The 14,458-nt window shown below is 39.9% G+C and overlaps 3 protein-coding genes across 3 annotated transcripts; 2 read left to right on the forward strand and 1 right to left on the reverse strand.

The window, feature by feature from the left end:
* The first annotated feature begins 1,347 nt into the window (after positions 1-1,347).
* Positions 1,348-3,386, forward strand: LOC143631256 (uncharacterized). The gene is made up of 2 exons (XM_077100072.1): positions 1,348-2,859; positions 2,958-3,386. The coding sequence occupies exons 1-2, from the start codon at positions 1,348-1,350 to the stop codon at positions 3,201-3,203; spliced, it is 1,758 nt and encodes a 585-aa protein (XP_076956187.1). The 3' UTR covers positions 3,204-3,386.
* Positions 3,387-5,371: 1,985 nt separating this feature from the next.
* On the reverse strand, positions 5,372-8,042 carry LOC143631280 (tubulin beta-2 chain-like). Its single transcript, XM_077100091.1, has 3 exons — positions 7,594-8,042; positions 6,241-6,510; positions 5,372-6,161 (listed from the first exon to the last, which is right to left on the reverse strand). The coding sequence occupies exons 1-3, from the start codon at positions 7,985-7,987 to the stop codon at positions 5,485-5,487; spliced, it is 1,341 nt and encodes a 446-aa protein (XP_076956206.1). The 5' UTR covers positions 7,988-8,042; the 3' UTR covers positions 5,372-5,484.
* A 5,528-nt stretch (positions 8,043-13,570) lies between these two features.
* Positions 13,571-14,025, forward strand: LOC143631257 (uncharacterized). The gene is made up of 2 exons (XM_077100074.1): positions 13,571-13,913; positions 14,009-14,025. Exons 1-2 carry the CDS (start codon positions 13,571-13,573, stop codon positions 14,023-14,025), a joined length of 360 nt encoding a protein of 119 aa, XP_076956189.1.
* Positions 14,026-14,458: the final 433 nt, after the last annotated feature.

Consider the following 14,458-nt stretch of genomic DNA (forward strand, 5'->3'; position numbering starts at 1 on the left):
AAGATGGGTTGATTTTGGGTTTTATTTTGAAGTTGTGGTGATTGATATGGGTGAAATGGGGTATTTTATAGATGAAAAAACGTTTTTTTTTAATTAAATAAGAGCCCAACGGCTCTTTGTATATGTCCAACGGCTCTTTGCACACTCCCCTATGCCACTTTACTCTCTCTTCTGCCGCTATTCCACTCACGCCTGCATGATTTTTCGTGCTCGCGCCCCCCGCTAGCGCCCCGGTGGTGTGGTGTTAGCGCCTGGGGGCGCGAGCGGAGGGGCTCTAGCGCCCCCATTGAAGCCCCACACCCCTCAGCCTTAGTAGATGTCTTCCACCCCAAACTCTTTCACACCATACTTTCTACTTTCTACAAATCAACCCCAAAAGGTTTTCACACTTTTTCTATATTTTTTTGTTCTTTTGATTGCGGTGAATAAGTCCAAAATTTCTGGGTTTTCTTGGAGAATGCAGGTTTCGTCGGTGTGTTGAGGTTTAGCTTTGATTTCCCATTGTCCACCGACAGACTGTTCTTCATTTTAAAGTTTGTGAATTTGCGTCTGCTAACTGTTCGACGAAATGCCTCAGTGAGTATTTCTTCAATCATTATACAAATTGCTGGTTTATTCATATTCTGTTTGTTTGTTATGCTTTATAAAGTTATTCTTTAGTGTAAAAATCTAAGTTTGATGGGTTTTTTTTCTTATGTTTTTAATAGTTTTATGGCCAAAAGAACACTTTCACATAAAGGTATTTTTTTGCTTTTGAAGATGAATCACATCTTGAATATGTTTATACTCAAGTGTGTATATGCTTGTAGATTCAGGGTCTACTTTTGTGTGGATTATTATTGTTGAATAGTTTGAGATGATTTTATTTATCATGATGTAAGTGGAGCAAAAAGAAGCATGTGCACAAGCCCTTAATTTATTTTCCCCTAATAACTTTTGCTGCTTGCTTTTTGGTTATTGTTGTTGTTTACCCTGTCAAAATCTTCTTTTGAATTATTCCTTTTCATCACCAGGGAATCTTATTCATGTGCTTCATGTGATTTTATCTGCAAACTCATGGTAATTATTTTTCAGGACCACTAGTTTCATTTTCAGTTTTTTCATCTTGCAAAGCAGCTTCTTAAAATCAGGAATATCCTATACTCATAGATTCTGAATGAATATCACAATATTATCTTTAGTTTTGATATTTGTTATTGTGTGTATGAGATTGTTGGTTTCAATATAAACTGTTTGACTGATTTTAAATCTTTATTATTGTTTTCAGAAGAGATATTTGAGTACAGAATACATAGCTCGATTTCAATCATTTAGTATGTGAAATTTTGTTGAAAAACAACACGTAAAATGGCCGACCGTAGATCAACTCGCGCCACATTACGTGACAAATTCGAATTGGAAAAGTTTCGTTCCAAAGCGGTAAAGAATGTATCCGAGATGAGGCCATCAACTTCAAACTTCGACAAAAAGCAAAAGTCATCGGAGACGGAAGGAATCGTCAAACACATGAAACATCTACCGAGTTATCTCGAAAGGGGAAAACCAAATCAAGATCAAGCTTTGAGCTTTGAAGTCATGGACTGGGGCCGCTTAGAGAAATGGCAAAGCCAACGTTATAAACACGGGTTGGTTAAAAACATCAAAGAATCTCCATGTAGCAGTTATTCTTCATTGTTTTCAGCTGATGGATCGTCTCCTAGATCTAGTAGAGATCAAAGCTGTTCACCTGCTCGCCAAAAAGCTCATCGAGTAACTCTTCGATCTCATTTCAAAGATTCCCCTAATCAAGATTTTGCATGTGTTCAAAAGTCTCAATATTTTCAAAATGATTCAAAACAATCATGTTTAAAGGGGAAGTTGAAGATCCAAGACGAGTCGGTTAATAATAATAACACTTCAAATGTTCCCACATTTCAATATGAAGCTATAAACGTAAAAAACTCACAAAGTGAACTTGCTTTTTCAAGAACCAAGACCCCAGAAAGAAAAGGTTTAACCATATCTCCCAAGAAGACCCCGGAAAGAAAACGTTTAGCCAATTCTCCCAAGAGATCGGGTTTAATTTCTAGAAGTGTATCCCCGCTTCGTCGTCTTAGCTTTGGGTTTAAATCTGCTACAGAAAGACCAGATTCTCCGGTTTCTCAGAGTTCAAATAAGGATAGTAACCGGTCTTCAAGCCCGTTAAGGAGGTTATTAGACCCGATATTTACTTCAAAGGAGACGGGCCGTGAAGATTCAAGAACAAAAGTAAAAGTGAAACTTGATTTTGAAAAGGAAATTAGGGTCGAAGATGGTTCGTCATCATCATCATCAAGAAAGCAAGCTCTTTTTCAGACAACAGTTAAGAACGAGCGTCTTTTGTTTACATTTGCAGTTGAAAACGACGCGGAAATACTTGCAGCCACGGTGACAAATAATAACAAAAACTCGTTATATACATTTTTCACTGGCCATGAAGTGAAGAACAAGAACATAAGTTGGTTAACTTATGGTAACAAAAGTAAAGATAACAGTTATGTACCTAACATTACAGCTCAAATGAAGGTTTCGGTTTCGGGTTCTGATCTTGACACTCAGGAATATGTTTTGTTTTCTGTGAACCCGAATGTCCATCCACAAGAAGAACTTGAAGCCATTGTTGTTAAGTTATCAAGAAAGTCGAATGGTGAAGATAATCACACGGTTATCCTACCTGGCGGCAGTCATGGTGTGCCAGTTAAAGGTCAACCTTCACCGTTGGTTGACCGATGGCGGTCCGGTGGGGTGTGTGATTGTGGTGGTTGGGATGTGGGGTGCAGATTAAGAACCCTTTCTAATCAGGTGCCGTTTAATGATTCAAGATTTGAGCTTTACTCTCAGGTATCATCTTATTATACAAATTAATATAATATGTTCATATATATATATATATATATATATATATATAATCAGTTATTTTTTGTATAATTTATTAGCAGGGTGAGTTTCAAAACAAGAGGCCTGTTTTTAGTCTTTCTCCTTTGAAGGAAGGTATATTCTCAATCGACTACAATTCATCTTTGTCGCCTCTGCAAGCGTTTTCAATATGTATATCGTATGTGGAATCCCGGAAGCTGACTCAGCTTGCACATCTCAAAACGCACAGTCCGAAGCAGGTTCCTAGAATGTATACCCCGATTCCTCGTATTAAGAGAGGTGTAACGGGTAAGGTTACTTCATTATAGCTATGAAATCTTGATTATGTAATTATGGATGAATCTAGTGTTAGGTGAAAACTGAAGGTTTGTTTGGCATGTTTAGTTGCATGTTTGAATGATTTTGTTTGGTAAACTTGTTTGGTTGTATATATCATATTATAATAATATAAAGAGCTAAGGTTGATTTTCCATTTGGGTTTAAGGTTTTAATCTTTTAATATAATGTGTACATGAACGCATTGGTGTTGTGCTAAATAAGATTAGGCTGATGTTGTAAATTTGTAATTGGATTGGACTAAATTACAAAACTTAAGTAACCATTATTTGTTATTTCATTTGACCCAGATTCAGATTTTTGGAACCAGAAACCGAATATGTAATTCAGTTCGGTTTTAAACAGTTGTGTTTCGGTTTGGTTTATTATGTTTGCAACCTAATATCAAACAGCCCTGATACGTAGAATAAGTTGGCAAACGGGTCATTTATTTAGGAAATGAAAGTCCAAACCAGAGGGCGTGTCCTTGATGCCATGGGTTCAAGCTATGGGAAACGGCTTCATGCGCAAAGTGTAAGGTAAGGTTGTGTACATCAGATTGTAAAGGGATTTGATTCGCCCCTTCCCCTAACACTGTGCAAATACATGAGCCACATCAAGCAACGCAAAAGAGAAAGATAAAAAAAATCCAAATGAAAAAAACTAATTCGCTAATATTATTAACTCATTTGTAAAGAATGCTATTTTAGGCTTGGATTTTTATAAACAAGTTATCGGTTTATATATAAGTATTTAGGTTTAGTTTTTAATGAAACATTTTAAAAATAGATCTTACATTATAATTTTTAACACGTACAAGTACGTTGGATGCTTTAATTATTAAAAAAAATAATACTTTGTCAATTCGTAAAATATAAGAAATTAATTATAAAGGTTAATAAAAATATCTACATAAAATTCTAATACCTTTCTATTTAAAAAAAAATAAACATTTGACGATAAATGAAAATCCCATATGTCTATGAAGGGTTGATAACAAACATAAGTGATGTGAACCAGACTCAAAAAGAGCCCATCACCTCCCATCTAAGGAAGGTGCGTGTGGTGGTTTGATCTTGTATTAAGGAATCTCTTATATTCTTATAGCAGAAGATACAATACAATACATGACACTAGATGATCGAGATGAACAATATCCACGCCATGCAAATTGTTAGTAATAAAACTCATTAGTAATTATTTAAGTGTTATTACACTTACCATTTTTGTAACTTACATTTCATTAATAACAATATTGAAGACTACCTTACACCTTCACATTGACCTCACCATGACACTACTACTACTATGATACCATCTCGCACTAAACAACCCTGACTTGACAAACCACCTTTGGCAAGAACATCGCCACTAAATAGGCATTTTTTCTTTCATACTCTAATTTTTCTTCCGACTGACCACACCCTTCCTCACCTTCTCCATACAAGACTTGATTTCTTTATTTCTCATACCTGCTTCTCTACAAGCCATTGGTCAGATATTGTCCCCATCAATGACTACACACACTATCATGTGCATTGCCATGATTATGTTAAGTCTGGTCATATGAATAGTATCAATCTGATATCCATGATGAATTTGAGCTTGCAAAAGAATAGTGCTAAATGTTAGTTGTGTGAATCATATGATTTGGCCTGTTGTTTTGTTGAGACATATGAGTGTAGATGCGAAAGAGATTGGGGGTGGTGTTTATTTAAATTATCGACTGAATGATCACATTAGAAAGATTTAATTTCACATCTAAATTGAGTTTTAACACAAATTCAATGATACAAACAACTTTAAAGATAACTTCAGATTTCCTACATAGGAATGAAGTCAAAGAAAAGTTAAGAAAAGAGACATTATTTCCTACAAGGAATGTTCAATTAGAAATTTGATATTCTATAAACAACAAAACGGTATTAACATTTTCTTTTTCTTTTTTTGCAATTATAATTAACAACACGCATTTTCTTTGCCATTTTCTAAAAGTTGAAAAGCAAGACCACTTTCCAATCTAAACACATTAGTGCAATTTCAACCCAATTATAACAAAAAAAAAGAAGAAAGATAAAACAAAATCAACAAAGATATTCAACCAAAAAAGTACAAAAACAAGTAGTGATTATAATCCCAACATAAACGTCACACATTCACATCCTACTAAAGTTTTCAAAAGCTAAACCAACCAGCCTCCAAATTCAAACAAACAATAGAAATTTAGATTACAAATACACTCAACACAAACCAACTTCACTAGTTTCCATTCATTCACTGTTCATACTCACCCTCCTCTTCTTCCTCCTCATACTCTTCCTCATCAGCGGTAGCATCCTGATACTGCTGATACTCCGACACCAAATCATTCATGTTGCTCTCAGCCTCTGTAAACTCCATCTCATCCATACCTTCACCAGTATACCAATGCAAGAAAGCCTTCCTCCTAAACATAGCAGTAAACTGCTCACTAACACGCCTAAACATTTCTTGAATTGAAGTCGAGTTGCCAATAAAGGTAGACGCCATCTTTAAACCAGTTGGTGGGATATCACAAACAGTCGACTTCACATTGTTAGGAATCCATTCAACAAAGTAAGATGAATTCTTGTTTTGAACATTAAGCATTTGTTCATCAACTTCCTTGGTACTCATTTTACCACGGTAGATGGCAGATGCGGTTAAGTAACGGCCGTGTCTCGGGTCAGCTGCACACATCATGTTCTTGGCATCCCACATTTGCTGTGTGAGCTCAGGGACGGTTAGAGCGCGGTATTGCTGAGATACACGTGAGGTGAGTGGAGCAAAACCGACCATGAAGAAATGGAGACGCGGGAATGGGATAAGGTTTACTGCAAGTTTTCTTAGGTCAGAGTTGAGTTGACCGGGAAAACGTAAGCAGCATGTAACTCCCGACATGGTTGCAGATATGAGATGGTTCAGATCACCAACTGTTACAAAAAAGTGTTAGTAAGTATAGAATCAACAAATGAATAATATCATATACACTCAACAGTATTGAAAACTTACAGCTTGGAGTTGTGAGCTTGAGGGTTCTAAAGCAGATGTCATATAAGGCTTCGTTATCAAGAACCATACATTCATCAGCGTTCTCAACAAGCTGGTGGACTGATAATGTAGCATTGTAGGGCTCAACAACAGTGTCTGAAACCTTAGGGGAAGGGAACACAGAAAAGGTCATCATCATTCGGTCTGGATATTCTTCCCTGATCTTTGAGATTAAAAGAGTTCCCATACCAGATCCTGTACCACCTCCAAGAGAATGGCACACCTGAAAACCTGCAAATCATAGATTGTTCTCACTTATGGAAGGGCTGCAACTATCCTTTAAAACAATAGAAAGAGCTTACACTAAGTAATTATGAACATGCATTTCTGAGTAACACACAGTACACAAATTACTAATAGTTATGAACACAGCAGATAATAGTCGTATACGTCTGAGCTGATTCAGAACATAGAACAAACAGCACATCACAAATATATTTTTTAACCTCTGCATCAGAAATATTTAACATCTATACACTTGAATCAATCAAACAAAAAGATCACGCATCAGAATCAAGACACACAGAAATTATCCTATCTGATTAACAAACACAAAGTAGATCTATAAATTCAAACATGAACAAACGATGAATACACTTGCAAAATATCACTAACTAATAACTTTTAGCATAAATAATCAAACAAAAACACATATATATCCCGAAATACAGTGTAGATCTATCATTTCAAACACAGCATCCAACATTATTATCAATTAGCTATCTATACCAAAAACCGTAACCTAATAATAGTAAATAAACTTGCAAAATATCAACAACTGATAACTTTTAGCATAAATATTCAAACAAAAACACATATATATCCCCCAAATACATTGTAGATCTATCATTTCTAACACAGCATCCAACATTATTATCAGTTAGCTATCTATAACTCTTTGTAAATGTATCAATATGATATAGCTATCAACTCAAATCAATCAAACAGAAAGGCCACTCAAGTAGGGCACATATAATTCCATTTATCCTCTGGCTAGCAAACACAAACTAGATCTATCGATTCAAACATGAAAAGCCTATGCATACACTAGCAAACTATCACCCACAAATACTTTTAAGGATAAATATTCAAACAAAAACACACGTATATGCGTAAACACTAAAACACTTTGTAGATCTATTAATTCTAAGACGGCATCCAACAATATAAGTAAATTAGCTACCTATATCAACAAAAACATGTATATATTCGAATATCCAACAGTATATATACTAAATTAGCTACCTATATCAACAGCCGTAACCTAACAGCAGTAAACAGATACGTATATATGTATGTATAACATAAGTATACCTTGCAAGCAATCACAATTCTCCGCTTCCTTCCTAACAACATCCAAAACGGAGTCAATCAACTCAGCGCCTTCGGTATAGTGTCCTTTAGCCCAGTTATTACCAGCCCCACTCTGACCAAAGACGAAGTTATCCGGCCTGAATATCTGGCCGTAGGCGCCAGATCTGAGGCTGTCCATGGTGCCTGGCTCCAGATCCATGAGGACGGCGCGTGGAACGAACCTTCCGCCGCTGGCCTCGTTGTAGTAGACGTTGATCCGCTCGAGCTGGAGGACGGAGTCGCCGGTGTACTTGCCGGTGACGTCGATACCGTGTTCGGCGCAGATGACTTCCCAGAACTTGGCTCCGATCTGGTTGCCGCATTGGCCGCCCTGGATATGGAGGATTTCACGCATTTTGAAATTAGGGTTTGGATATGGATATGGATCTGGAGTGAAGGTGAGGTATGGTATGCGTCTAGTCTTTGTACTTGTGTGTTTTTATATAGGGAGTGCCGTATGTGTGAGTGCGACTAGAATTTCCTGATATTATTTTATATGGCCGGCTACACCGAAATTGTTTTTTTGAATTTCAGAATTACATCAAGTGAATTAACTAGGTTTTAGGTTTGTCCAAAATGCTCGTCGTTAGTTTGGTGAATGTTCGTTTGATTTTAACTCAGTTTAGAAATAAGCCAATTGAATTGGTTTGATTTGAAAACAAACCAGCCACAAACAAACCTTCGCTCGATTTTGTTTGATTCGTTTTGCTTGATTTATATTTAGTTTAATATTTATATATATATATATATAATATGTATGTATACAAATTTTTATTAGATATATAAGGGGGTGTTTGTTTGGGTCTATAGAGGTACGGTACCGAAGGACCCAAATACCCGTAAGAAATTCCCGCGGGTCAATCGGAAGTCCCTCATAAGGCACCCACGGGACATATAAACCATCAGCATAAACATCTGAGGAAGAAACACCCTCATAACATATGCGGAAGCCTCACAGCAACCTCAAAAGTCACCCGCATGAAGGAATACCCTTCCGCGTAAATAACTACAAGGTAATGCTTCGAGACAGCTGTCAATAACCATTTACCTTCTAGAAGACTTGCCAAGATGCTTTCTTGGACAATATTTGACCCTTTAGCCAATTAGCTAGTGACACGTGACAAGGCCGTTATAACCGTGCACATGGCCAATGTTACCTCATCAACCAATAATAAAGCGACAGGTATCCAGGTTGTTATACATGCACATGCAGCGTGTAAGCTAAACCTATCATGTGAGGACACGCGTCCAGACGGTTATAAGGTATCTTCTAAAAGGACAGCTGGCCCAATCACTTCCTTACATCCTCCGGCTATAAATACCCTTTCAATCATCATGAGGTATTCATCGACTATCACTGTACTCTCTCAATTTACTTAAGTACTTTATCTCTTCGTAAGAACGGTACTTATTCTCACGCCGGAGGGTGGTTACGGGAAGACCCCCCCCCCCCTTGTCCTTCCCGTAACGAGCTCACGGTGTTCTGTTTTGCAGGATTCACGTCACTGGACTTTAGGAATTGTATTCATATCGTGTTGGCAGTAACCGTATCCTACCTTGTGGACTCATTGGATCTAGGACCCATCAGTGGGGAGTAGATCCGTGTTTCTTCATTGGCGTCATCCGTGTTTTTGTTAGAACAGCTAAAAAATTTTCCATTCTCTTTACGATATGAGTCAGTTACCTAAAGGGTTGACGGAGAATCAAGCACAACCTCTGCGTGATCTCAACCTTGAAACACGTGAATGAGCAACGTCTGTGTTTGCTTGAATTTCGACCCCTGTTGCAAGAGCTGAAACCGTCAATCCAGGAATCTTTTCCTTGGATGGTTCGACGGCTCGGGGGTTGTTTACTCAACAAGAGGGTGTTACCCCGGTAGACACCGGAAACATTGTTACACCAACTACTGACTTGGGGTACGTCACAGCCCTAGAAGGTTCTAATATAAGGAATCTAGAGCGTGTCCCAAGAGAAGTCCATCAAACTCAGTCGGAGTTAGGTTTGGAAGAAGATTCCGGTGACTCTAATCCAAGAAGAAATCACCGTCATAACCTCAAGACTGAAGAAACCTTATCTCCAGACGAGTGGCTTCGTATTCAACAAGAAAGTTTGAAAGCAGAGTATGAATGTCGAGTCCGGAATGAGCGTTTCCATGGCCGAACCCTGACGTATGACGAGCCTCCCAGGAGATCTATTTCTCCTCCCATAAGGGGAAGCCACATCCAGTACAGTTTGCCACCGGAGCGGAACACGAGAGAAACCCGAAGGTTACGTCCTCGTCCCCGCGGAGATATGCGGGTGCCATCTTATGAGGACGAACTGGACGGGTACGACTCATCTTATCGACCGGATGGTAGTTTTTATAGCGGAGATAGCCGTCTTCCTTCGTACGGAGGAGCTAGCTATTCGCGGCCAGTTGTCCGCCATGCGGAGTATCATAGCAATGCTGAATATGATTTTTCCAAACCATATTGTCCGGAGTCCTTCGCGGAAAAATCAAAATTCATTCTGAGCATCGCGACAGCTCCATTCCCGATTAATGCAAAAATTCCAACATCTGTGGGAACATATAATGGAATGACTGATCCTAGCGATCATCTGTTAAGGTTTGAAGCAGTCGGAGGAGTCAGCGGTTGGACTCTTCCATACTGGTGTCACATGTTCGCACTAACATTCACCGGGGCGGCACGGGAATGGTTTGAGAAATTGCCATGTGGAAAGATTACAAGTTGAAAAGACTTTGTAGCAAAATCTCTCAGCATTTTAGTCAACAAAAGAAACATACCCGTGATCCTTCAGAAATACTAGATGTTACAAGACGAAATAATGAGTCTATTGAGGACTTCATTACTCGTTTTACTAACGAGAGCCTTAATATCGGAGGAGTGAGTGAAGATATGTTGCGCGAAGCATTTTGTAAGAACGTCCACAGTGATGCCTTGATACGTACCCTAACGGGAAGGGACGGAATGCCTGAGTCATGGGATGAAATCATGAAGGCATCAAAATTGTTCGCAAGAACTGAAAAAACTCTAAGTTCCAGCAGTCAAAAGCAGTCCCCAAGGGTCGAGTTTCAAACTCCGAGACCAAACAGACAAGCTAAGGGACCAATATGGTCAAGACTTCAGCCTAGTGCGGAAACACCTAAACCTTTTTATGCAAGATCTTTGATCGGCAACAAGGGTAAACGTAATTTTTCAGCTCGCTCCACTAACAGTTGGACCCAGTTATCAAAGACTCCCTCAGAAATTCTCACTACTGAAAATCTGACTTTCCGGAAACCTCAACCAATACCGCGGAAGTCATTCCTTGATACCAAAAAACATTGCTCATATCATAATGATGTTGGACACAACACGAATGAGTGTGTGGCTCTCAGAAATGAAATTGAAGCAGCTGTTAAAAATGGTAAACTTGAACATTTGGTCAAAGGCGTACGAGGAGGGACTGGCAAACCTCCCGCAAAGGATAGCCAGGGCCCGGCCAAAAGGCAAATCAAAGATTTGAATGTCCACATGATTCAAGGGGGACACTTGGGTAAAGGAAAACGGAGGGAATATTCGGACGAAGAATGGAAAAATGAGCCCGTTATTTTTCCTCGGATTAAAGGGGGCCCGTGCAACAAAAACCCACTGATAATTACTGCCGAGTTTGGTCATTATCGGTCACAATATGTGTTCTTTGACACATGTAGTACGTTCGATATTATGTACGAACAATGTTTCGAACAACTGGATGAGAAAGACAAAGAAAGATTACTGGCAATTCATGCTCCTGTTTCTGGTTTCGGGGGAGAGATAATGCACCCGCGGGGTGTCATCACTTTCCTGGTCACACTAAGTGACGGAGTACATTCAAGAACAGAGGAAGTTGAATTTTTGGTCTTACCAGCAACTTCTAAACATGACGTTATCTTGGGACGAGAAGCAATTGGAGATTTCAATGCCCACCCGTCCACAGCACATGGTGCGGTAGGAGTTCCAACCCGCACTGGTGTGGCAATAATTCATGTAAACCGACATTGTTTTACAACCGAAAGTTCAAGACCAAGCAAGGTTCCAAGACAGGCTAAGAGGACCGAATCCGAAAAATGGGTTTTGAACAAAAAGTTTCCAGACCAGACAGTTACAATAGGACCCGCTATCTCGGAAATAGTGAGAACCTTTTTAAAGCAATTATTGATCAAGAACATTGACATTTTTGCTTGGCAACCAGCGGACATGACCGGTGTCCCGCAGAGCATTTCGAAACACAAGTTAAGGGTGAATCCGTTAATCACCCCAATTGTACAAAAGAAACGAAAGATGGGTCCAGAACAAACAAAGGCTATGAATGAACAAGTACAAGACCTTCTTCACGCTGGGATCATACGAGAAATCAAGTACCAAACATGGGTGGCTAACCCAGTGATTGTCCCAAAAAGCAACGGAACATGGAGGATGTGCATAGATTATAAAGACTTGAACAAGGCATGTCCAAAAGATTGTTACCCGCTTCCGGAGATCGACTTAAAAGTAGATGATGTGGCCCCATTTAAATTCAAGTGCTTCCTCGATGCCTATAAAGGGTACCACCAGATTCATATGGCAGCTGGAGACGAGGACAAGACAGCGTTCCGAACCGACCAAGGAACATTTTGTTACAGAATGATGCCTTTAGGATTAAAGAACGCGGGGGCCACATATCAACGACTGATGGATCAGGCTTTCAAAAGTCAAATAAGTCGGAATCTCGAAGTTTATATGGATGATTTGGTAATCAAAAGCATTGAAGAAGATCAGATGTTAAGAGATATCGAAGAGACCTTTGAAACACTACGAAGCATCAACATGAAGTTGAATCCGGCTAAGTGTTCATTTGGCATGGAAGAGGGTAAATTCCTTGGGGTCATAGTAACAGGCGCGGGCTTTAAAGCCAACCAAGATAAGGTCCAGGCTATAGCCCGCATGCCTTCACCCTCTTCCCTCAAGGAGGTTCAAACACTTAATGGAAAACTTGTGGCGTTGAACCGATTCCTAGCAAATCACGCGGCCAAGTCTCATCCATTCGTGTCAACACTCAGAAATTGCCTTAAAAAGACACATTTCAAGTGGACCGCGGAGGCTGAAAAAGCATTCTTAGAAGTTAAGAAACGCTTAATAGAGCTTCCTACTCTAACAGCACCATACGCGGGTGAACCTCTGACATTGTATTTATCTGCCTCGGACATTGCCATAGGGGTCGTTCTGCTAACCGATAGAAAAAATGTTCAGACACCAATCTACTACGTCAGTAGAACGTTATCGGACCCGGAAACAAGATATTCGATGTTGGAAAAGCTGGTTTTGGCATTGGTTTATGCCGCCAGAAGGCTCCGCAGATATTTCCAGGGCCACCCTATCAATGTATTAACCGGATACAAACTCAAGAACGTGTTGAGTAAACCTGAGTTGTCCGGACGACTGGCAAAGTGGGCTATTGAATTGGGTGAGCACTCGATCGAATATAAGCCCAGACCAGCAATCAAGGGGCAGGTACTCGCGGACTTCGTTACAGAGGTTCCGTAGTACAAAGAGCAAGAATGCTTAATCGAACAACAACCCCAAGCACCTCCGAACAAGGGCAAGTTTGGTCATTGTTCACGGACGGAGCTTCTAGCAGCGAAGGGTCAGGTGCAGGTTTAAGGTTAGTCAACCCCGAGGGGCATGAATTTACGTACACCATCAAGTTGGACTTCAAAAGTACCAACAATGAGGCGGAATACGAAGCCTTCCTGGCAGGACTGCGGATAGCGAAAAAACTGGGGGTGAAACATTTAGAGGCTCGGGTGGATTCTATGCTAATTGCGGGACAAATAAACGGAACATATAAAGCCAAAAGCGATGTCATGGCTTCTTATTTGTCACAAGCAAGAGTCTTGATTCGCCAATTTTCCTCCTTCAGTATTGTTCACATTAAGATGAGCGAGAACAAATCGGCGGACGCTCTTCGCAAACTAGCTTCAACGAATTTTGAGCATCTCGCCAAAGATATTCGTGTAGAAGTTCTAAACCATCCATCCGTTCCAGAAAATCAAGTCCTAGTAATTCAAACTGGTGTTAAGTCTTGGATGTCACCCATTATAGCTTACTTATCTTCCGGAGCACTTCCAGCAGGAAAGGCTGAGGCTCGGAAGATTAAGCATAAAGCTCTGAATTACCAGATGATTGATGGCATCTTATATCGGAGGTCATTCCTTGGTCCACTGTTACGTTGCGTGGACGCGGAAGACGCAAATTACCTAATTCGAGAAATTCACGAAGGTATTTGTGGGTTACACGCGGGACCAAGAATGACGGTTGCAAAGATCATGAACGCAGGGTACTATTGGCCTGGCATGCATTTAAACGCTGTGCAGGAAATCAGAAAGTGTGATTCATGCCAGCGTCATGCCCCTAACACCCTGCGTCCAAAAAACAAATTGATTCCAGTAACATCTGCATGGTCGTTCCAAAAATGGGCTATTGATATTATGGGACCTTTCCCAGAAGCCCTAGGACGAGTCAAGTTTTTGATAGTGACCATTGATTACTTCACCAAGTGGATAGAAGCCAAACCGGTTGCATCAATCACGGCTTCAAGCGTGAAGAAATTCCTTTGGGAATTCATCATCTGCCGATTCGGCCTCCCATAGGAATTGGTAAGTGACAATATGACCCAATTTGCTGACAGCGGACTACAGGAATGGTTGAAAGAACTTCATGTCATCCAGACCTTTACATCCGTAGCTCATCCGTAGGCAAACGGTTAGGTCGAAAGGACCAACCGAACTATCAAAGAAGGGATCAAGGCAAGGCTAGGAACGAAA

This window comes from Bidens hawaiensis, unplaced genomic scaffold, assembly GCF_021521415.1.
Source record: "Bidens hawaiensis isolate Kalapana, Puna unplaced genomic scaffold, B.hawaiensis_p1.1 tig00006055_1, whole genome shotgun sequence".
NCBI lineage: Eukaryota > Viridiplantae > Streptophyta > Magnoliopsida > Asterales > Asteraceae > Bidens > Bidens hawaiensis.

Bases quoted from the DNA above. Each gene is read 5' to 3' on its own strand.
- LOC143631257 (XM_077100074.1), top strand. From the start codon at position 13,571: ATGAGCGAGAACAAATCGGCGGACGCTCTTCGCAAACTAGCTTCAACG.
- LOC143631280 (XM_077100091.1), bottom strand. From the start codon at position 7,987: ATGCGTGAAATCCTCCATATCCAGGGCGGCCAATGCGGCAACCAGATC. The intron at 6,511-7,593 runs GTATACTTATGT...TATGATTTGCAG, and splicing joins GAATTGTGATTGCTTGCAAG to GTTTTCAGGTGTGCCATTCT. The intron at 6,162-6,240 runs GTAAGTTTTCAA...TTTTTGTAACAG, and splicing joins CAAGCTCACAACTCCAAGCT to TTGGTGATCTGAACCATCTC.
- LOC143631256 (XM_077100072.1), top strand. From the start codon at position 1,348: ATGGCCGACCGTAGATCAACTCGCGCCACATTACGTGACAAATTCGAA. The intron at 2,860-2,957 runs GTATCATCTTAT...ATTTATTAGCAG, and splicing joins GATTTGAGCTTTACTCTCAG to GGTGAGTTTCAAAACAAGAG.